The sequence below is a fragment of the Xiphophorus hellerii genome, chromosome 18 (genome assembly GCF_003331165.1).
Source record: "Xiphophorus hellerii strain 12219 chromosome 18, Xiphophorus_hellerii-4.1, whole genome shotgun sequence".
Lineage (NCBI taxonomy): Eukaryota > Metazoa > Chordata > Actinopteri > Cyprinodontiformes > Poeciliidae > Xiphophorus > Xiphophorus hellerii.
The window spans coordinates 10,789,475-10,811,338 of NC_045689.1; the positions used below are offsets into that span (position 1 = coordinate 10,789,475).

At 40.8% G+C, this 21,864-nt stretch overlaps 1 protein-coding gene across 5 annotated transcripts in view; it reads right to left on the reverse strand.

Annotated features, from left to right (window-relative positions):
- Positions 1 to 433: 433 nt before the first annotated feature.
- The window catches only part of epha4l (eph receptor A4, like), a 67,561-nt gene continuing 46,130 nt past the window's right edge, over positions 434 to 21,864 (reverse strand). The window contains exons 8-18 of one of the 5 annotated variants that reach the window (XM_032590542.1): positions 20,276 to 20,387; positions 17,322 to 17,377; positions 16,735 to 16,848; positions 16,102 to 16,311; positions 11,405 to 11,466; positions 10,069 to 10,278; positions 9,815 to 9,964; positions 9,326 to 9,522; positions 6,944 to 7,102; positions 5,112 to 6,308; positions 434 to 1,974 (exon numbers count right to left, since the gene is read on the reverse strand). In XM_032590542.1, coding sequence (XP_032446433.1) covers positions 6,194 to 6,308; positions 6,944 to 7,102; positions 9,326 to 9,522; positions 9,815 to 9,964; positions 10,069 to 10,278; positions 11,405 to 11,466; positions 16,102 to 16,311; positions 16,735 to 16,848; positions 17,322 to 17,377; positions 20,276 to 20,387 — 1,385 coding nt within the window. In that variant the 3' untranslated portion in view covers positions 434 to 1,974; positions 5,112 to 6,193. Of the gene's footprint in view, positions 1,975 to 5,111; positions 6,309 to 6,943; positions 7,103 to 9,325; positions 9,523 to 9,814; positions 9,965 to 10,068; positions 10,279 to 11,404; positions 11,467 to 16,101; positions 16,312 to 16,734; positions 16,849 to 17,321; positions 17,381 to 20,275; positions 20,388 to 21,864 lie in introns of all 5 variants that reach the window. The other 4 variants (XM_032590540.1, XM_032590543.1, XM_032590544.1 and 1 more) reach the window with 4 other exon arrangements.

Consider the following 21,864-nt stretch of genomic DNA (forward strand, 5'->3'; position numbering starts at 1 on the left):
CGCAGGTGGACTTGCTTTTCAGCAGTCCACAATGCCAACTTGACTTATACTAATCCCCGGCTGCCAACCAATATATATGTAATGCTATATGTATGAGTATGAAAGGTGTATTTCATACCACATTCACTGGGAAAAAGTAGCTCTAAAGTACTTTGAATAGTTGGTATTGCCTGAAATGCTCTGTATAAATTCCAGATATACCTGTCTACTATAGGTAATGAAACAATTAGTGATAATACCTTAAAACTACCTCACTTAAAAGTGAAGTTCAAAAAATCCCAACTAGAAATGCCCTCCATGCTAACTGCTACATTGTAACATAACTTTCTAAAAACTAAAATTGTGTCTCTAGAGTACTAGTCTCTCTAGTGTTTAGATGAAAATGCATGAGGAACCGTAGGAAGTGTGCAGAGAAAAGGCACAGAGTCAGTCACATAGTTTCTACTTTAATAGGAATGCACCTTGGCACCCCTTTTATTTACTTCACTTTAGGCTATTATTTTACAAACTAGATATAAAAGGACATAAATAAATGACATAAGTTACATGTACCTATAGCTCCTTAACCAAAAAACAAAAACAAAACAAAGAAATGATGTCCAAAAAAGAGAAAAAAATACAAAAAGGATCAAGAGGATGTTAGATCTACATGTCTAGATCATTATGGCATCGGAAGGCATACAATGACAAACATTAACCCTTGCGTTATGTTCATTTTTTTTTCTTTTTCTTTTTTTTTAAACTTATCTGACATTTAAGTAAAGGGAAAAAAGTATTTTACAGTACATTCTGGTTTCCTTCTCCTTCCAAGCATATCTTGCATATATCCAAGCAGGTCCATTTTCAAGAAATAACTCCCCAACCCGCCCAAAAAAGGAAAACAATTAGAAAGGATTGCAGAGCTCTATTAAGGATGGAGGTGTTCTATTACTGTATATGAATTGTCTCTCAAGAGTTCAGAAACATTCACATGAGCATATAGTTTGTAGAGAAAAGGAAAAAAAATGAATATAGCCCATTGTGGTCAACCTGTAGCTTTATGATGTACTCTGGAAAATTAAACAAAAAATCCTCTTTAGACATACCCCCCTCCCTCGCCCTCTGATCCTTTGTTCTGTCCAGGTGCGTAATTTTTGACCGCGCCCATTCTCACATCCAGAAAGTGTTTCCTCCATGATTCATAACGAGCACGGAGAGTCCAAACTCCAATATGCTTTTGTATGCACTGGAGACGTTTAGTGTCTCGGTTGTGTCTCTACGCGTCCAACTGCGTGCCGCTCCAAATGGGTTTCACTCCAGAAAAGCTGTTCATTAAATGCTGTTGCTGAGGAAAGCATACATGACATGAGCAACACACCTTATGTTCTCTTTTTTTTTTTTTTTTACAGATGACACAAAAAGAAAAAAATATAGTCCAGGCTTTTTCATTTTTTTAATATCAAAAACTATACAGCTCTGTTATCTCCTCCCTTCTCAACAGTGGCATGAAAACAGACACAATTACAAATGTCCATCAGAGAACACACACACACACAAACACGCCCACACACATATCTCATTCTCACAGTAAAATTAAACCCTATTTACTCTACATGCAAAGAGAACAAATAAAAAAAATCACAATTGAAGTGAATTTAAAAAGTATCTTATCCACCAAAGCAGGTTTTCTCTGTTATATTACATTCTTCTTGTTGTTGTTTTTTTTTTAAGCTGTTAAATTCATTCATAGCAACTCCAACTCATCGCCGGATGGCCACAGCCACAGGGGTGGCAACACTGTCAAGCCGAGATGCTGCTACGGTGAATATCCCAGGCGTGTGTGAACTGATTTGTCTTCTCATTGGTGGAGTAGACGCCCCGAAAGGAGAGGCTGAGAAGGAAGCAGGACGACGAGGAAGAAGGAGGAAGAGCGGCAAAAAAAATCCACTCGTGGCAAACGAGGCCAAGATTCCCGTTATTGATGGACGGCAGCATCTGGGGAGAAAGAGAGAGAGGAAAGTTCTGAGAAGCTGCATCAGTCACGGCGGTTTTCAATGTAAACTGTTTCTACTCTGCATCTAATTCCAACCAACCATGCTGTTCTGCAGCTCGACGGCACATTGGACTCCCTGGCCAGAAAGTCCAGTGTCAGAGTGCCAGGCAGAGATAATGCAAACTGTATGTGTGTGATATTCAATATGCGTCCTTGATTTATTGGCACAAATCAAAAGCACACAAATAGGCAGCTTTACAGCATCTGTGTTTGATAACTTTGAGCCGGTGCTGTTGGAGCAGGATATATTGGCAAGCTGTAATAACTCTTTTGTTCAGTCGTTAACAGTTTCTCATGAAGAAATTTGAAGAAATATGCATAGAGAAAAGTGAAGAAATAACTTAGTTAGCTAATAGCTGTTTAAGACACAAGCTTTTGTGATGATCCTTGAAACAAGAATCAAATTGAAAAACTTTATATCTGTGATGCAATGCTAGCAATTTAAGAAGATTCAAATCGTTGTTAAATTTGCAGCTGTTTTCTCAGCCAAATGAGGAGCATATTGCTGCACTAAGGTGCTGTTGGTTCGCTAAGCTGCTACTCTGCAGATCAGTCCAAGTTCACCAAAAGTTACTGGTAAGCTTTTAGATTTTATCTGTCAGGATTTTATCCGGCAACAACATGGAGCTGCGTGACGCAGATGTTAGAGCGAGTGCCCTGTCCTCTATGCCTTTGCTCTCTCTGCTCCCTTCCTGTCAGATTACGTTCAAATAAAGGCCACTGGTATTAAAAAAAGCTGTGGAACAACACTGAAGACGGTGCGTCCCTGTGCTTTTCTGTGTCTCGTCGTCGTTTGAGAATTTTCCTGGTGAACTCACAATCCGCTGAGCAGATGAAACGATGTGACGTGACAACTAACGTACAAACTTGTATGGTCCAGAAAATAGTGAGATACTAAACCGCAGACCATATTCATAATATTTAAAGTTTATATTGTTCTAAAATAAGCTAAAACAAACAGCTGCTTATCCAACTATTGCTTTCAGGATTTCTTCACAACTCTGCTCTAATATATTGAGGCTATGGATGGGCAATAAGGACTTTGATTAAAAATGTCTTGTTTTATTTATTGTGAAAATGATCAAAGTGACAACACAGGGCTATTTGTGACTTCTCTGCAGTCTTATTTTTGGCAACTGTATGTCTGTGACTGTATATTACTCCCAGTTTATAAAAAGGCTTCTGTAGGATTTCCCATTTACTTAAAGAAGTGGAATTTGTATCACTAAAGTACAAACAGTAGCTGCATTTAAGTCCATTTTCAGACTACTTGATATTTATTGAGACGCTCATGAAACCACAAATAGTAAAAGTAACAATTGCAACAACAACTTCATCATTGGTATTTTCAAAATAACAAAAAACAATCTTTTCACTAAATTTATAAATGATATGATAAATGCCCATATCCAGTTAGACCCAATATGGCTGCTACAATTCACAGCATCTAACATTAAAAAAAATCCAGATCCCGGGTTTTATTTTTTTTAAATGAAACTTTTCAGCACGGCTTGCTGAGTGGCAGGCTGAGAATTTTCTTTCCTTACGAAAGTGAATGTGGTGAAATTAGTAGCACCTATAACATATGGTGCTACATAATAATTATTAAACATAATAAATGTTTCTCTAACAATTTCTATTTTGCAATTTTTTCCATTTTGCAATGTTATTTGATTTCTACTTCACTTTTCTTGAATTTGGCCCAGGTCCAAGCATCTTTAAATATTAGCCAGTCATTAAAATTGCAAAGATTGGATACTTTTGGCAGATGTGCACTGATCACTGTTCTGCATGTCAGTAAAACAAGAATGTTAATATCTACAGTTACAGGAATAAATAAAACAATCGGAACAGGAATGTAATGTGTTAGTGAAGGTCAGCCTATTTGGAATCAAACATTTCAATTTTAAAGCCCTTCTGAGTAAGGCTTTTTCCTTAATTAAAAAAAATCACTTACTTGCCCAGCATAAATATACAATATTTTAATGAAAAATCAATGGATTCAAATGTTTATAGAAGAGGGATCTGTACATTTTTGTAAATAAAAAATAAAAAAATCGAACAAATGTCAAACATGTGCATCTTTAAAGCAAAAGCATGCTGTTCCTTAAGATTTTATTTTAATGGGTTGATTTTTTTTCTATTCTTAATGTGTTCAGTCAGTTCTTTTAACAAAAACTCAATAGGAGTCCCTCATTTTGTCAAAAAGCTTGAAAATCGGCCAAGTTTGTTATCTGGTAAAAGTCACCAGATGTTTGTGATTCCATTAGTAATAAAATGGCAGTATAAATAGCTAATAAATAAACAAAGACTTAACATTGTAATTAACAATTTCAATTTCCAAAAAAGTATAACAAAATCTCACTCTAATAGGGCAAAAATGCACATCTGCATCAAGTAAATTTCAAATGCTCACCATAGAGAATTGAAGCAAAGAGTGTCATTTTGGGGTAACAGTGGTGTTTTCATAAAAAAAAATTTTTTTTAAATCTCATATTGAGTTTTTATACACATCCAATAACATTGGAGCTCCGACTTGAGAAAGTGCTTATGGTGCTCAGTAGAGAATTAACTGGCTGTGTAAGCTAAATCTGTATTTCACCATCCTAATTAACTGAACTCATTAAAAAAATGCACATTTCTCAAGAGAGTACAGGCAAGAGGAGAAACTGTGACATCACTGATATTCACCAAAATACACCGAGACCGAAGCTGCACCTCGTGGTAGGATCTTTAAATTTTCCAAACCCTTTTCCAAAGCTCCGTTTGGCTGACTGGGTGTCAGCTGCTGATTAATTCTTCTCATTAAGATGCCAGAGGCAACAGGCCTGCAGACTGATCACAGAACAGTGCCTATTGATCTGCTCCGGTTGCCTGAGGTGGTGCAACCTGCGTGTTAATTAACACGGCTTCTGGAGCACAGGGGCCAGTGTTGGGGAGGTCTGGGGGAGAGCTGGTGATTCTCACTTTGTAGCGACACATGCATGACATTAGAAACTCAACACCACAACAAAGGAAAGCCTAATTCCGTTTCTTTATGTGTTTGTTGGTTTGGGCAGCAGAATGGAAAAGTACTCACCTTAATGACAGCTTCAATAATCCTTCAATATTTTCTTGTTTTTCTTTTCTTTTTTTGTAGCTGATGATTGCGTTTCCATTTATATCCACATTGTCCTTTTGAGAGAAAGTAAAATCCATCATCTTGCCTCCGGTTTATGCAACCAATACAGGCGTTCCAAACAAGCGTCCATTCAGAGTGGTTACGAATAGTCTGTAGCTCCTGCAGTAACGGTGAGGTGAGGGCTTTGATTCCGATGGGAGACAAATGGAAGAATCCAAAGTGTGTGTTTATCGAAGGTGTAGGAGGGATTGTTTTTGGGAAGACGGGTGTGGGAAGTCTCCTTCGGAAGATCAAAGACATTCTCAGTAATGCCCAGCGGGCAGCAAAATCTGGCATTCTGGGAGAAAAACAAGGTCAGAAGAGAGGCAAGACCACAAAAAAAAAAAAAAAATCCTCGAAATAAGCTTTCACTGCACCAGCATTTCCCCAAAGACTGCAGCCCTCAACCTCTGAGATATTCACAGGTAGCATCCTCCACTTTCCAAGAGATATCAAACAGATCCAGCTGACGGAGAGAAAGAGAACAATGGTGGCCGGGGCAGCCTTTGAGTCCCGCAGAAACAAGTCATGTACTATAAACACAGTCACAGGAAATTCAAAAAGTCTGTTCCTTGGAGTATTCCAGAGGGAAAGTTCCAAGAGATAGCTGTTTGCCCAAGAGGAGGAAGAAATGTCAGATCCCAATACCGCCCTCCTTCCTTCCAGACCTTTAAAGGCACTCCAGATTGGCCTCTTGGAAGCACTTTTTCAGCCGCCCGCCCCGTGAATCCAAAAATGCTGCAGACAGAAGTGTTCCATTCTCCAAAACAACAAAAAGGGGAAGGTAAAGGTCAGATTTATGAAAAAGTGCCAGTTTAGACACCTTTTTTTTCTTCATCAAGGTCTTGTTTTCTTTTAGATCCAATTTAAAGTGCGTTGATGAGGTAAACTATTTCTTCATAGTTTATTTGTCTCTTTTTTTATATTTAACTTTTTTTTTTATTATGTTTTCTTTCTTTTTTAAGAAAAAAATGTCTTTTTGATTCCTTTGCTTCCTCCTCTCAGACAGGAACCATTCTGCCTTGGATCTGTTGCATTTGGGACAGCATACTCTGGACGCTGGTCAGGATCTTGTTCTGATGCGCAGCAGAGGAGATGCCTATGCGTGCCATGTCCCTGAAAAAAATATAAGGAAAAAAGTTTAGAACTCTAGAGGAAAAAAAATAAAAAATCTAGACGATGAATTTTACATCATGGGGATTGGCTAAACAGTTTCCCTGTATAAGTATTTTTTCTTACAAGCAAGCAAAACTTGTTCTGTGATCTTAGTGGTAGAAAAAAGAAAAAGATTAAAGACAAGAATGTGTTCAAATAGATGAATATAAAGCTATATGTTGGAACTATTGATGCTTGAGTTATTAAAAAACACTAACATATTTTAAATACACAGCAGAAAGAAATGTTTTAAATAGTCACCAATTAGCAGGCTATGTAGGAAGAAAATAAAGATGCAGAATTTAACGTCTCCAGCTCGTGACATTGCTGTCATGTCTTCATGTATAAAAAACACACAGGTGTAGACATGAAGTGCATTATGGGGAACATCATGTTCTTTCATGTCTTAGAGGTGTGGATTATTTTTTCATCAACAAGTGTGATCATTGTTAAGGGATAGGTTTAAGGATTTTGCTAGCTATTTAAAGTCATAGAAACTTAAAAAGAAATTGTGAATTATTATTATGAATCAATTTTACTTCTTTTTTTCCAGTTTTTTCTTCCTTTTTTCTCTGTTACCACCCGTTTGTACTCACTCCTGTGTCATGTGAACCACAGCTTCCGGAGTGGTGTAGCCGGCTGCAGTGAAGTTGTCACTGTATCTCTCCATGCCAATGGCCTGCAGCCAGTCCTCCACTGTGCCCACTGCGGAGGATGCCTCAGGGCTCCCTGGCTCCAGCAGGGTGGTGTTGGGCCTGAAGTGGGTGGAAGACAGAAAAAAAGACTATTTATTTTTGTCCTTTTTTATTTTAGTAAATACCACCATCTTCCACTCGAGCTCTGTTCTTATTATCTGTGTTGAAGTTTCTGCCTAAGTCATAAATCCAAACTATAACTTCTACAGGAGTTTGCAAACTGACTTGAAACTTTGACTTGAAATATAAACGTACACATATTCCAGAGATGAAAACCAGTGACAAACAAAGACATCACAAACACGAGTCTCACATTTACCAGAAAACATTTGGATGATCCCTCAGAGTAAAATATTCAATTGACTGACGAGACAGTCCGCAGGCATGATGTTCTTTCCAGAAAATTAACTTAGTTTGAACTAAAATTTTATTGTAGCAACTTCATACTCAAAAACATTCTCCAAATCAATGTAAAAGGCTCATTGCCAGTTATGCCAAACACTTGATGGCGATCGTTGTGGCCAGTTACTAGGTTTAATTAGAGTCTCACACAGACCCAGTTTGGTTTGAGTAGCTTTTACCCCCTTAATAAAGAAAATGATCATTTGAAAACTGAAATTTTGATTTACTCAGGTTTTTTTTTCTGACACTAAGATTGTGTTGCCTATCTGAAAGATTTTAGTGTGCAAGAAACCAAAGAGAGAAGAAATGTGTAAGGGGGAAATACTCCACAGCTCTGTACAACATCAGTGCTACATGAAAAAATATCTCTCATTCTGCTGTATGATGAATATTGCATCCTGTATGATGATGGAGAACTACCCACAGGCTGTGAAAATCACCATGCTACATTTCTCTTTAGCTGTTCTGCTTTGAGGGAAAGCGCACATCTGTCAGGGTCGCCTCTGGTTTGCGTCCCTGCCTTGTGGGTGCTACCAGAACGCAGGCCAAGTTCAACACCGTTCCTCCCTGATGTGACCGACACTGTTAGTTAATCCTTATTTTACACAAAACATGTAACCCCTTCACGAAGGTGCATTTTACAGCACAGCTGAGTCCCCGGCCACCTTCCCATATTCATCATCGAATCGCACACCCCTTCTTTTTTTTTGCTGCTTCTCTCCTTTCTGTTGAAACAGTCCTCTCAACCATGAAAAATCTACACGGAGGCAATGACTTATTCACTGTCGTCCCGCTCAGGTAACTTTCTCACCGTTCCATATTCTCTAAGCCTTTTTATGATCTTCTCTTCCATAAAAATACGTATGCTGAGGTGAAGTAAGGTAATGTTGGACCCTTTAAGTCACCTCCACTCATTAGGTGGGAACAGAATGAGTCCGGAGATCCCTTTAAACCCACACACGCTTCTTGGTCCGTAACTGCAAAAGGCCTCATTTATAGGATCCAGCCCCGCTAATTATTCCACGAGGACTCCCTCCTAGCTCTCCCCTCGTCCCATTAGGTGACTGTGAGTCTGCGCAACCCGCTCGCGTGTGCTCACACACTCGTTAAAGTCAAACAGACTCCCGCTGCTCCACGCCGAGTCTGTAAACACACACAGGTCATTCTTAACGCTTTTAGCCGCCGGAGAGTAATGGTGGCGGAGCTGCAGGGTCGTGTTTGTTTCTAACTCGCTGTTACATCGTAATTCTCCCCCCCTGTTAGAGCGACTGCATTCCTGAATGTACAGCGCCATTAACGCGAGTATGCAGAGAAATCCATTAGGGAGGGTATCTGTGCAGAAAACAGCCGCAAAATGCTGCTGGATAATGTTTAATGGTGATGTGAATAAAAAGCGTAGATGTGTGGGTGTGTCGGCGTGTGTGGCCAGATACTAACTACATAATATATTGTGAGTGCATTATGTGAGTTTAGTGGTTAGTACATAATTAATTACATATTTTAAACTCAAACAACTGTGTTTCCCCATTGTGTGGTTGATGTGCTGTCCATAAAATAAAGGCTTTTCATCAGTCTTCTTTGTGACAAAGCTCAAGCTCAGTCAGACCGGGTGGTGTGCAGTGTGTTTTATTTGTTGGACAGAAATCTTAAATTTGGCCCAGTTCTACCACAGCACTTTGTTCCTATTGTGTCCCTTGCATGGGTTGGTGTAAATTAAAAATGGGACTCCCATCTTTAATTTTAAAGATGGTACCCTGCAGCTTTAAATCGGGTTCTCTTTTGATAATTTGTTTGTAAAGCTAGAACTTAAGTGTGCACAATTTTAGCATCTGTAACAATTGTCATCCCAGCATCACATTTTTTGTGGTCTCGCTCCGTCACCTGACTGCGGTCTCTCCCCCAGTCCTCTTCAGGGTGTTGGGGTTGCGGATCAGCTTATCCAGCATGTTGACGATCTGTCCGAACTTTGGCCGGTCAGCTCTCTCTCGTTGCCAGCAGTCCAGCATGAGCTGGTGGAGAGCCACAGGGCAGTCCATGGGTGGAGGCAGCCGATAGCCCTCATCAATAGCCTTGATCACCTAGCAAAACAATAGATGGATGCTGATGTTAATTCCCAGAATTCTGGAAGTTTTGTTTTTTTTAAAAGGAAATGTAATTACTTGTAATCTACGTTTCCTTGAAAAAACTTTTGGTTTATGAGAAATTCAACTCTGTTTTATCATAAATGGAATATAAATGTCACAGAAACCAGGTCATGCTGCATGTTGTACATTCTTATCTAAATTAATGTTTACGGTGAAATGGTAAAACTAATACAGACTGTCTGTTATTTACGAGCTGTTACACATAATCATGAATCCTCAGACTTACGTCTTGATTACTCATGTCCCAGTATGGTCGCTCGCCATATGACATCACCTCCCACATGACGATGCCGTAACTCCACACATCACTGGCTGAGGTGAACTTCCTGTAAGCGATGGCCTCTGGGGCCGTCCAGCGAATGGGGATCTTGCCTCCCTGTAATTGGATGCTGGGCTGATTAATTAAAGCTGACAAATAAGGTGACCGGTGCATACACAGTTGGGCACACGTATGCAAAAGACACACGCTCACACACTCACCCTGGTGGTGTATGCCGCCTCCGGGTCGTCTTCCAGCACTCGTGACATGCCAAAGTCAGACACCTTGCACACCAGGTTGCTGTTCACCAGGATGTTGCGAGCGGCTAAGTCGCGGTGAACGTAGCTCATGTCTGACAGGTACTTCATGCCTGACGCAATGCCACGCAGGATGCCAACCAGCTGGATGACTGTGAAGCGACCATCATTCTTCTGCAAAAAAAGGAAATTTCCACTGTTGTAAATATCAGGACTTCGAATCACTAGAAAAAGAAAATAAAAACCACCTGAGGAGATGGATTGTTTGTGTGTTTTTGAAATGTGAAAATCTGAGAATTGTGTAATCTTTGTAACAACAGCAACATTTTGTACTCACATATATGATTTTTTCTGCTTTATCTCATACATATACAGAACAACCTGCTGGGTAGGTCTACTCGGTAGGTTTTTGTGGTGGCACAACACAAGACCATCTACTGTATTGGACATGACGATGACATAATGAAAACGATCAGGACTTTGGTCCATTGTCCAAAGTGTACAGCATAAGTGGTGTGAAATCTTCCAGCATTTGGTTATAAATCAAAATTTAAGCTACATTCTCCAAACTATTCTTGACTGACATGTTTTAGGAACTGGAAACATTCCCAGCAAGTAAATTGTTTGTGTGTCTTTTTTTGTTTTTTGTATGAATGAAAAAACTGTGATACCCTTGTCTTAGTAAATAGCAACAGCATCGTCGTTTTACTGTACGCTCCATACAACTGAAGAAAATTCTAGTTAGTTTCTATTGCATCTCAAGTTTTGATGAGAAGTTGAAGGATTTTGGTAACCCTAACTTTGCAAAGTCTTGCTAAACCCTGACTTTGCCATATTAGTACACTTGTGTTTCTGAATGAATTATTCCATAAAGAAATAAAAAGTACCAAAAAATGACAACCATAAACAACAATGTTACAACTTTAATACTCAATATGTTGCAGAAAAAGGAGCTGCTTTTAGATTATGTTATGTATTTTTGTTTAAAATGTCTAATGCATTAAGGTATTTGCAGCAGCAATTCCTCTTTTAAATGTCAGCCGACTTTCCCAGCATGTTCTGTGTATTGCCTAGGATCAGTGAGCACCTTGCGTGTAGTGAACCTGAAAAACAGAGGTGAAACCTCCTTGTCAGGAAAAGCATGAGTTGATCAAAGTGGATAAGGATTAGGGTCGGTGTTTGTGAACCAACACTTGTTATTTCAGCGGATGACATTACAGAGATAAGATGGCATCGCTACAGTCGTGTCACACACCGACACCCGTGCACAAGTGTGCGCGGACAGAAACGCATGACTGACCCTCAGGAATGCATCCAGCGATCCGTTCTCCATGTACTCCGTGATAATCATCACCGGCTTACCTGGAGAAAGAAAGAGAGAGAGAGAAGGGAGAAGCAATGGCAGATGATTATGGTGGAAAACGATGCACATCACAGCTCCACACAGCAGGCGGGATGTTGAGGGAAAGCATGTGAGTGTGAGAGGATTTTTGACAGTCAGGCCGTCCATCTTGGTCCCATGGTGACTTAATTAGCTCGCCCCGACCATCATGTCTCCCTGCACATTCAAAAATGTCCCCAATAAAACAAAAGCCCGCCACACACACACATTAAAACTCACACCGTCTTGTGTTTATGCAAATATGAAGTGACATTGGACACTGCAAAGTCTTACTGCAGTCAAACACCCAGAATCCCCCCAGACTCCATACTTATGTCACTCGCTGCCCCCTTGCCCTCTCTCTTCTCTGTCAAATTTCAACGCATCTGTCACTCTCGGGTAGCTCCCCTATTTCTTCCGCATTTTTTGCTCAGACGCAAAAGCGTCCTTTGAACCCTGCCACTCCTCTTTTCACCTTTTCTTTTCTGTAGGGGGCGGGGAGCTGCTTCTTTATCTGAGCCGAGGCAGACGGTAGAACAGGAGGATGTTTCCCGGTGGGTCCCTGCTTAACGTTGGTCTCTACAAATGAGGGAGGATGGGAGGGAGGGGGAGTTAAACATGATTGTGTGTGTGTGTGTTTGGAGGGGGTTGTGTCCATCAGCAAAGTGGCAGCAAGCTGCAAATTTCTACTCCAGACCCTTTGTATTCTGTTTTTAGTAACCCATTTCAACTCGACCCGCACCAGTGTATTCACCACCTTCCTCCAGCCTCCTTTACTCTAAAATCCCCAAATAAAAACAAATGCCGCCAGTTGTCTTCATAATACCAATAACTGGGAAACATTCATTTAATCTCTGTAAAAAATACAAGTGTTCTGTGAGGAGCTGAGGATAATTAATGAACTCTGGTGAACCCTGCTATGTTTTATGCTTACCCCTGTACACTGTCCACCACCTCCCAGTTGGAACATTGTGGTGGTGGCAGCATCATGTTGTTCAGATGTTTTTCTTCAGCAGAGATAGAATCAAGTGTAAGACATTAAATATGGGGGAAATCCTGATGGATAACCTCCAAGCAGCTGCAAAAGACTGTGAAGATTCAACTTCCAGCAGGACAATGACACTAAACATACATCTAGAGCTCCAACTGAGCTACAAAGGCCAACTGTACCTCCGGAAGAGCTTCAGAGATCAATAATTCGGGTAGTAGACTCATTTAAAATGACAACTGCTCACAAATGTTCCCAATACGGAAAAATGGCAAGAGGAAAGCCAGTTTCTAAAAAAAAAAAGAACATAAGAATCCCCATTTGTGTTGGTCTAGCGCATAAAATCCCACTAAGATGATTGAGATGTGTCGCTGTAAAGTGACAAAATGTAAAAAAGTTGAGGAGCTATCAACGCATTATAAAGCTTATTTATTTGAAGAAAACCCCTGACAAAATCTTGCTGCTTGGACAAGTTTTGTGACCAGACAGAATGAGAAAAGGAGCAGAAAGCCACCTGAGCAACTGAAAACTAGGGTCTTCAAGGTGAAGTTCTTCAGCCCCAAAGCAGGCTTCCAGCCACACCAAGAGGCCGTCAGTCAGCCCCTTACATGCTGCATGATTGGCACTCTGTTAATTATGGGGGACTCCAGTGATGCCCAAAAAGAGGAAGTGGAACTAAAGTTGGAGGAGAAGTGGGGGCCCTCTTTGTCGGCCATCTTTGTTCTCTTTGTTGCAAGCCCCTGGCCTGGGGCTGCCGGTGATTGACAGCTGTGCAATAAACTCTGAGGAGCGTCTGACCTGCGACCTTAAACTCTCGCCTTCCCAGCCCCGCCCTCTTCCCTCCAGCCCATTTGCATGCTAATTCCTTGTTTACTGAGTACGCCCTGCCGCCTTTGGCAATGAACTCTGGGCGAGGGGCTGCATCAGAGGGCCGATTATCACCTGCCAACAAAACCGTGGAGTTTGGTGAAAACGCAACAGGGGGTGCAACGCTGGGGGAGTTGCTGGCTCTGTAACGCCTGCACCTCACCACAATCTGCTTTTAAGAGCAGATCGGTTGGAAATTAGCATTCTCCAACTTTATGTAAATTAGCCTTGAAACATATCACATCTGATTTCAAGCTCTAATGGAGGCTAGATTTTAATTACACACTGACATGATAGAAACACTAAGTATACACATGCTTCAGGATGGTGGACTGCAGCCAGCAGTCTTCAGTGACAGATCTTTGCACATTTATGGAGTTTAGTGCCTATTTGGAGTTCCTCCATTATTAATAAGCCTTAATTGGCTCAGTTGGACATGCCAGCAAACTGAGGCCAAATTGAGAATTCCTTTTAACTTGATTGTAATGGAGAGTGGAATGCAATTCAAATAATGGATTTTTAATAGATTCCACTGACACTCTCAAGTGTGAAGGACTCATTTGCCCAAACCTTGTATCAAGCTCTCAAAAGTATGGGTGGAGAGAGTGGGAGTTATCGGATGTTCTATTTGCCTTGGTGTTTGTGTCGGCCTTTGTCACTGCCATGCAAATCATCTGTTTCTTCTTCATCTCTCAGCCGGTTCAGTAGTTCAACCACTGTCCACTCCTGCAATCTCTGCTTTCTCTCTTTTCTCAGCTCCTAAATACTTCCCTGCCTATTCCTCTCTGCAACTGTTTGCACCTTTCTTAGCCACCACTCCTCTGCAGTTTCTTCTCCTTCCTCTTATCCCTCTTTACTTTGTCTTTCTCCCTTTGTCTGGGTCTGAGAGGTCATTCTGCGTGGTGAGCGGTGTGATAGGTGATAAGCAATTCAGCCTGTGCCACTGTGCACTTTTAGCTCCAGCAGGACAAAGGGTGTGCTTGTGTTCGTGCATGTCACCATTGCTGTGCGTGTGTGAAGGCGAGCGAGTATGACAGGAGTAGAGACAGTGTTATCTAGCTAAGATATGGCTGGGCTGTTGTGTCGCAAAGCATTCAGACACTTCATCCATCTACGCCAGGCTGGCCATCAGCTATGGTAACTGCCAAAAAGACTTTCCTACATGCTTGCACATGCACTCACCTATTGCTTCACAAATACCATGAAGCGAAGGTGTGAAAGGGGACGGGGGGTTGATGGGAAAGTAGAGAGAGGAGGAGAGTGCCAAGGGCAGAGGGAGAGAAATTTGGCCGGTGTTCTGTGACCATGCAGAAGCAGATAGAGAAGGGATAGGGTATCACTCCCTAACCCCAAACACATTTACAGCTGACACCATGATTAATGAGTCTGGAGCTGTGCTGAAGGGCCTGTTCCTGGACCCATTAGCCCCCCAACACACCCCCATCCTAATGCCCAGCTACCTCTAACACTGCCTCCCCCACCCCAAGGCAGGACCCAATCCATCTGGACAAAACCTACCTCTACCATACAACACACATATATTGTGTCTTCCGAAAGTGTTCACACCTCTGTATTTTTTCCCCTCACATTTATCATGTTAAACCACAAACAACAATGTATTTTAGTGGGCCTTCATTTGATAAACCAACATAAATCAGTACAAAACAGCAACATAAAATGTTGCCAAAACAGTGGAAGGAAAATGATGCATAGTTTGAAGAGATGAATTGTGTTTAACCCCCTATGCCAACAGTTTGTAGAACCACCTTTTCTTGCAATTACGTCTGCAAGTCTTTGAGGGTATGTACCAGCTCTGCTGCTAGACGATTTTTTTCTTTTGTGCTAAGTAGCTCAATCTTAGAAAGATTGGACAGAAAACATTTGGGGACATTTTCAAGAGTTGTCACAGATTCTTAGTTGAATTTAGGCTTGATCTAAACCAAATTGGATCTAAACAATCCCTCTATATCTCTGGCTGCTTGTCGTGCTGAAAGTCTTCTGGGACTACTAACTGGTTTTCTGCCAGGATTGTCCTGTACTTTGCGCCATCCATCTTAGCATCACTTCTGACTAGCTTCTGTGTCCCTACTAAAGAAATCCATGATTCTGCCAACATCAAGTGTCATGGTGAGAATCCAGGTTTCAAAGTGAGGTGAAGCGTTGGTGTTCTGCCACACATAGCATTTTGCATGTAGGCCAAAACGTTTAATTTTGGTCTAATCTGATCAGAGGACTTTCTTCCATGTTTGCTGAGTTTTCTACATGGGTTTTTAGCAAACTCCTATCAGGGCTTCTTCTGCTTCATCTCAACAATGGCTGCCTCTCTAATTAATGTTATTCTTGCCCAGCCTGTTGGATTTGATGGACAACATCGCCGTGCTCAGTTAGCTGTTACGTTTGAGCTCGTAAAAAACTAAATGTGAAGAATTTAAAAGGCTACTAAGACTTTTGTTATTCTAACACAAGGTATTACATATACTCAATTATTATACAATTGATTATATTATACAACTGTCAAATATCAGCCCCCTAAATCATTAGTCCCTATGATCACCTTCCCTGAAATATGTAATTTATTATGATTTATTGTTAGATTTTTTACTGGAGACAGCAGAAATGAATGACCTTTCTATGCCTCTAATAATGATATAACAGTAACTTTGTGTGTAAATGTTGGGAGTGTGGGAGCAGAGTTTCATTACAATCCCTCCCACCCATCTGAGTCCTATTTTAATGCTAAAAGAACGAAACAGCCACATACTGAACGTACATTTGGTGACCACACCCTCCAGGTGAATGATGTTGGGGTGGTCAAACTGGCCCATGATGCTGGCCTCAGAAAGGAAGTCTCTCCTCTGCTTGTCAGTGTAGCCGGCTTTCAGCGTCTTTATGGCCACGCAGATCTCCCTCTTGCCAGGCATTTTCAAGCGACCGCTGCAGACTTCACCAAATTCTCCTGAGAACACACAGGCTGCATTCAAGATGTGGCGCAATGATAAATGAACATTCTGATTCAGGTACTATAAATCAAATCAAAAAGTGTTTGTGTCTGGGTGTACGTGTGTGTGTCTGCAGGTTTGAAGGGTTCCACTTTTAACATTGATCAGGGTCTTTTTAATCCCCTTTTGGCCTCCTCCTTCTCTTATCCATTGGAGCAGAAAAAGAAGAGGAAATGGATATTGATTCTTTCGCTTTATTATTTTGTCATTGGATGACTTTTCTCTGGCCACAGGAATAGCACAGACAGAATATTTTGCTTGTGTTGATTTTTTTTCTGCCTCGTGACTTCTCTTAAGGTATAACAAATGTCTTCTAGCATTGTTTTAATATTGCTCTAAAAATAAAGTGAAGTCTGAAAGCATTTAAAGAGTCCAAACAAAGCTTTTTTCCTTACCGATACCAATAACTTTCTCTATCTTGATACAGGAAGCGTCAATCTCTTTGGCAAACTCGCGGACGGCTTGATTTGGGTCCTCATAGGTAAAGGGGTCAACATATATCCTGACTCCTGAGAAAAGAAAGGATGGAAGGGAAAGAAGCAAAAACAGAAAAAGAAAGGGTGAGGTTCATTCATTTAGGCAACTCTGCTCTCCGCCCTCCATCTGTTCTTTATTTCCATCACGCTGCAGGCTACACTGCCTTCCTCTCTGGATCCTCTCCTCCTCCTTCTCCTCCTCACTTCCCTCCATACCTCACTTCACACTGTGACTCCATTGCTTTTCATGTCAGTGGCGGACTCTGATGAAGATGGAGCTCATTAACTTGAAATTCTTCTGGCACGCAAATAACAACGCTGATGACTTGATAATGAGGTGTTTGAAACATGTTAGCAAGCAAGTACATTAACTTCCAAATAGTTTGTTTTTCTCCCCATTTTATGGGACTCGTTTGTGGTTTAGAGTGCATGCACATGGGCACACCTGACAGCACTAATGGTTTTCAATTACACAGTGCGTAGGTGGACGGCGAACTATGAGTTACCTTGGTGTAAGTGCTTCTCTTCGTCAGAGTCCTGCTTGGCCTTGCTGTATTTACTCCTTCTGGGGACAAAAAAACAGGACAATCAGTCATGTTAGGTTTTCCAAATATATCACAAAATATCTCATATTCAGAGTTACAGTCAGACTAGAAGTCAATGTGTCTCAATTAGCCTGGAAAAAACTGCACGCAAGGTAGAATGCCTAGCAGTATTTCTGAAGTTTGCTACACCACATAAACACTCAAGTGAGCATGAGGTAAATCTAATTTTATTTATTTTATTTTCCAATAAAAAACAATTAGGCCAAATTTTGCCCTTAATTTGATTATTGGAAACAAAAGATTATTTGTTTTCAACCTTTGCCTAAATATTGTAAACCATAGCATTTTTACCCTAGGTTGAGAATACCATAAACAATACAGATCAATATTCAAAGAAATAGAATGTATTTCAATAAATCCATTCATTAAGCGAAGCACATTATATAAATAAATTATATAAAGACGGATGTTTTGAAGCCATTCTTTCTGCTATTTCTGATGATTTTCTGGCAAATCAAAACAATAAATTATAACATTACATCAGACCAATAAAACATTTTAATACAAGATTTTGAGCTTAATGGAAACTAAATTTAACATCTGCTTAAAAGTTATTTTCAAAAAGCATTTTTAATCTGACAGACAAGCCTCACCGAAACATATTTTGAAATGTATTGAATATGACTGTAGGTTTAAGCCTTACATGAATCTCTTTATCATTTAACATAAACCTTGCAGGGTTTTTTTATTAGCAAAGAAAGTCAATATTATTATTATTATTTTTACATTTTTTTTGTTAGATCAAATTAATTTATGCAGTGGTTAAAATATGTGTTAACAACTTGAAAAACACACAGAAGTGACAAAGTAAATGCATATTGGTAACATATAAAAATTTTCTATTATTGTTAGAGATGTAGCAATTAGAATATGTAACAGATTTTCGATCACCATTTTTGTAAATCTTTCACCTAAATAATAGTGTATGTAGGTATAAAACTAGCATTAAAATAGTTGGGTTTTTTTTTTTTTTAGATTTTTCAGTGTGTTTATATTAAGAGCAAAGAAGGGAGCATTTTGTGATGCACCCTGAATAACTTAGATATTTGCCATAACATTCAGACTCCAAAAGGCTACAGACTTTTCCAGTCCTGCATGTTTCATAAATAACAGAGGTTCAAAGTTTGAAAGGAGAAAACAGAGCTATTTGCTATGCTCTGCTTAACCATCCCATTATCTGTCAAAGTCTGACTCTCTTGCAGTCTGAATGAAGTCCAGATATGGCTTTTAAAGGCTGAGTTATAGTCGTGCTTTTAAGTTCAGAGGTGCCCAACCCGGTGCCGCAACAGCAAGCGAGGCCAGGGGAGGGGACGGCCCATTTGGCAGGCACCCCTTGTGCCCTGTTCAATGTGTCAACTATAAACCTAGCTTAAATCTTTTTGCTTCCTATGACGGTACTTTTGAACACCATACTGATAATGAAAATACCTATCTTTCAGTCTTCTGTATTCAGTACCTCACTAAACAGTACTGAGGTTACCTTCTTGCATTTACCAATAAGTGAAAGTTGGATTTTTAGCAACCAGTCAGTTGTCCTGTTCGGGTTACCAGACAGAGCATCGTTATTAAAAGGTGTACTTTTTTTTTTTTTTAACAGGATTGATAGTGATATTCAGCTGGAACTGATCTTGAAGAACATTAAAGATGGAACAGCTTGATGGACTTGAAAAAGGGAGGACAAAAAGAAAAACTATGAATTAATCCTTACACGAAAATGCTCTAAAAATCCCTCAGGAAGCCTGACATCTGTGTTCATATTGATGTACAGGTCAGTGGTGGAAATGACCACATGTGTGAGACATTGTCCTTGAGCAATGGTTGTGCAATGATGGTAAACGGCAACGTGATTGCAGTCCCTCCCTACAATCACAGGCTGGCCGCAGCAGCACAATGACAGCGGCCATCGCATGCATATAAAAAAGGGCTGAGACAACCACCTGCTCGGCTGGAGAGAGAGAGAGGCAATCGCATGGAAAAAAAAGAGGACACACACACGCATGCACAACCAACTGCCCCTTTCACTCATCATCATTCTCAACACCAACGCACTCATGCTAGCAATGATCTAGTGTCCATATTAGGGCACACAAAGGCAGGAATCAACACACGACATTTATATTTCCTCTCTATAGTCACACATGCAAAACTTTTTTTTTTATTCCTGCATAAGAATACACACATTTACACCTTCAATACGCAAACACACACACGATGGGAGTGTGGTTAACACCCTGAGGTGAGACAGCCCATCTGCATGTAATCCCATCTGTGTGATGGCGCTTTGTCCTGCTGCCTGGTTAACACTCTGAGATTGGGTCACTGCAAATCCACCTGATGCCTCTCCATCTAACTCTCTCTGTATTCTAGCTTCTACTTTTCATTGCCCGCTTATCTCATTGTCCCTCCTGTTGCTCTTTCTTTTTCTTTCTTACTTCTATATGTCTCTCTCTCATTCTTATTTTTTTTTTCCCTGGCAGACAGAAAACCGCAGCAGGGGAAAATAACCAGCAGCCATGATTACCACAGCTAGAAGGGAGATAGAGGGAGGGGGGGGGAACAACAAGGAAGGAGAGAAGTGGGGGATGGATGCAGGAGACAGGGAGTGAGGGGTCGCTGATTGCATCTCTTCAGCTGTCGGAGCTGTCAATCACGTCTCCGGTGTGGCAAGTCATCACTCATCTGATGTGAGCCAGTTGTACAAGCTGCCTGGTGGTGTGGATGTGCACATATTTGTGAATGACTTTCCTGACAGCTGCTTTTTCCGACCCCTGAGGAAGACATCCCTCAGCTGCAGGGAATGAGGAAGAGACAGAAAGCAGAAGGGATAGTGGAGGGGAAGAAGGGATGACGCTCACCTTCGGCTGATGACGAAAGCGCTGATGAGGATAATCAGAAGGACCACGCTGCCCACCACAGACACCAGTAACACGGTGGAGTTTGCCCCGTCGCCTATAATGGGAGCTGGGACTGTGGCAAAAAGGATTTGAAGGGAGTGGAAGAAGGGAAAGAAAAGAGAAGTAGAAAGTGAGGAATGTTAGAGGGAGACAAAGAGAAAAGTCAACATCATTATGCTTGGCCGAGCTGCAATGCATCAAAGAGCTGCTGTGCATTGTGTGTTTGTCAAAGTAACTGATCTCCTCCTACATCCTCCCCTGTCGCTCCCCTACCCAGCACAGTGTTTGTTCCCCCTGCATCCATTTTACAGTCCTCCCCACAAAATTGGCTGCTCCGCATGCTTCATTGGGAGACAATGATGACCCATTAGGATGTGTGCTTGACCGTGTCATTATCATGTGCCGCTGTGCCTCTGCACCACAAAGAGGACACCTGGGTCTTTAGTGCACCTCTGTCACTTTAATTTAATGTACATGCAATGAATTTTACAAGGTGACGGTGAATGTTAGGAAATAATAGACAGTTATTTGGTTGGACTGAGTACGCAGAGTTACTGAAATAAAAAGCTCACTTTGGTAAAACAGCAGCAAAGTCAAACTGATTTTATAGTTGTACAGAGAAGTGCAAGCAAATGTAACCACTTGAAGTGCTGATTTAGAGCATAATAAAATCAACAGTTACATCAATAAAAAATGACTTACTCCAAGACAGAGATTTGCCCCAACTAAACATCAGGGCCAATCTCTGATGTTTAGGCAGAAATTTGCCTAAACATCAGAGATTGGCTGTTTAAGTGATATGGAAGTGACAATATGGCAACATGTGGGAATGAAATTTGGGTAAGAACTGACAAAGAGGCAAATCCTCCAGGAGTCCAACAAACTCCTCAGTTTACAAAAGTATTGCAGAGTCTAACCTAAGTTCAGCTTAGCCAAGCAGAAAATCTCCAACAGAATGATGGCTATGTTTTCAACACTCATGAATTTTCTGTAATAGTTTCATAGCACCTAGACTGAGAAAACATTGTATAAATAGATACAAAATACTAAAGAGCTTAAGTTATATTCAGAGCATCAACATCTAATGCTCTCCGTTAAGTGATAATCTACAGACTGGAATCTCAAAAATTCTAAATAACTTTCTGTGACTAACCAGTTATGTGGCTGTACTGTGGGACACTGTAATGGGTGATACAGCAGCCAGCTCGGTGCAATCTGAGAAGCTGATGCCAAGTTCTGAACTGTAGCTGGCGAAAAGGTTACTAGGTTCTTCTATCTTAAAACCTCCAGTCTGAACCGTGGCTGGCTCAGATGCTGAGGCATAAGTTGCCAGTCAGGTTCTGGGGAGCAACATAATTTATGTTTAATAGACAAGAGATTATGATTAATCACTCTGAAATGATGAGGAGAAAACCTCATAAAAGATGCTATCAATGTGAGATTGTTCATAAAATAATGTGGCAACTGGCATGGTGCCCTGCCTGTTCTGCTCTATGACAGTGATGTCATCAAGACAAGTTGAGGAGAGGCTGCGCTGTTATGAGACTCAC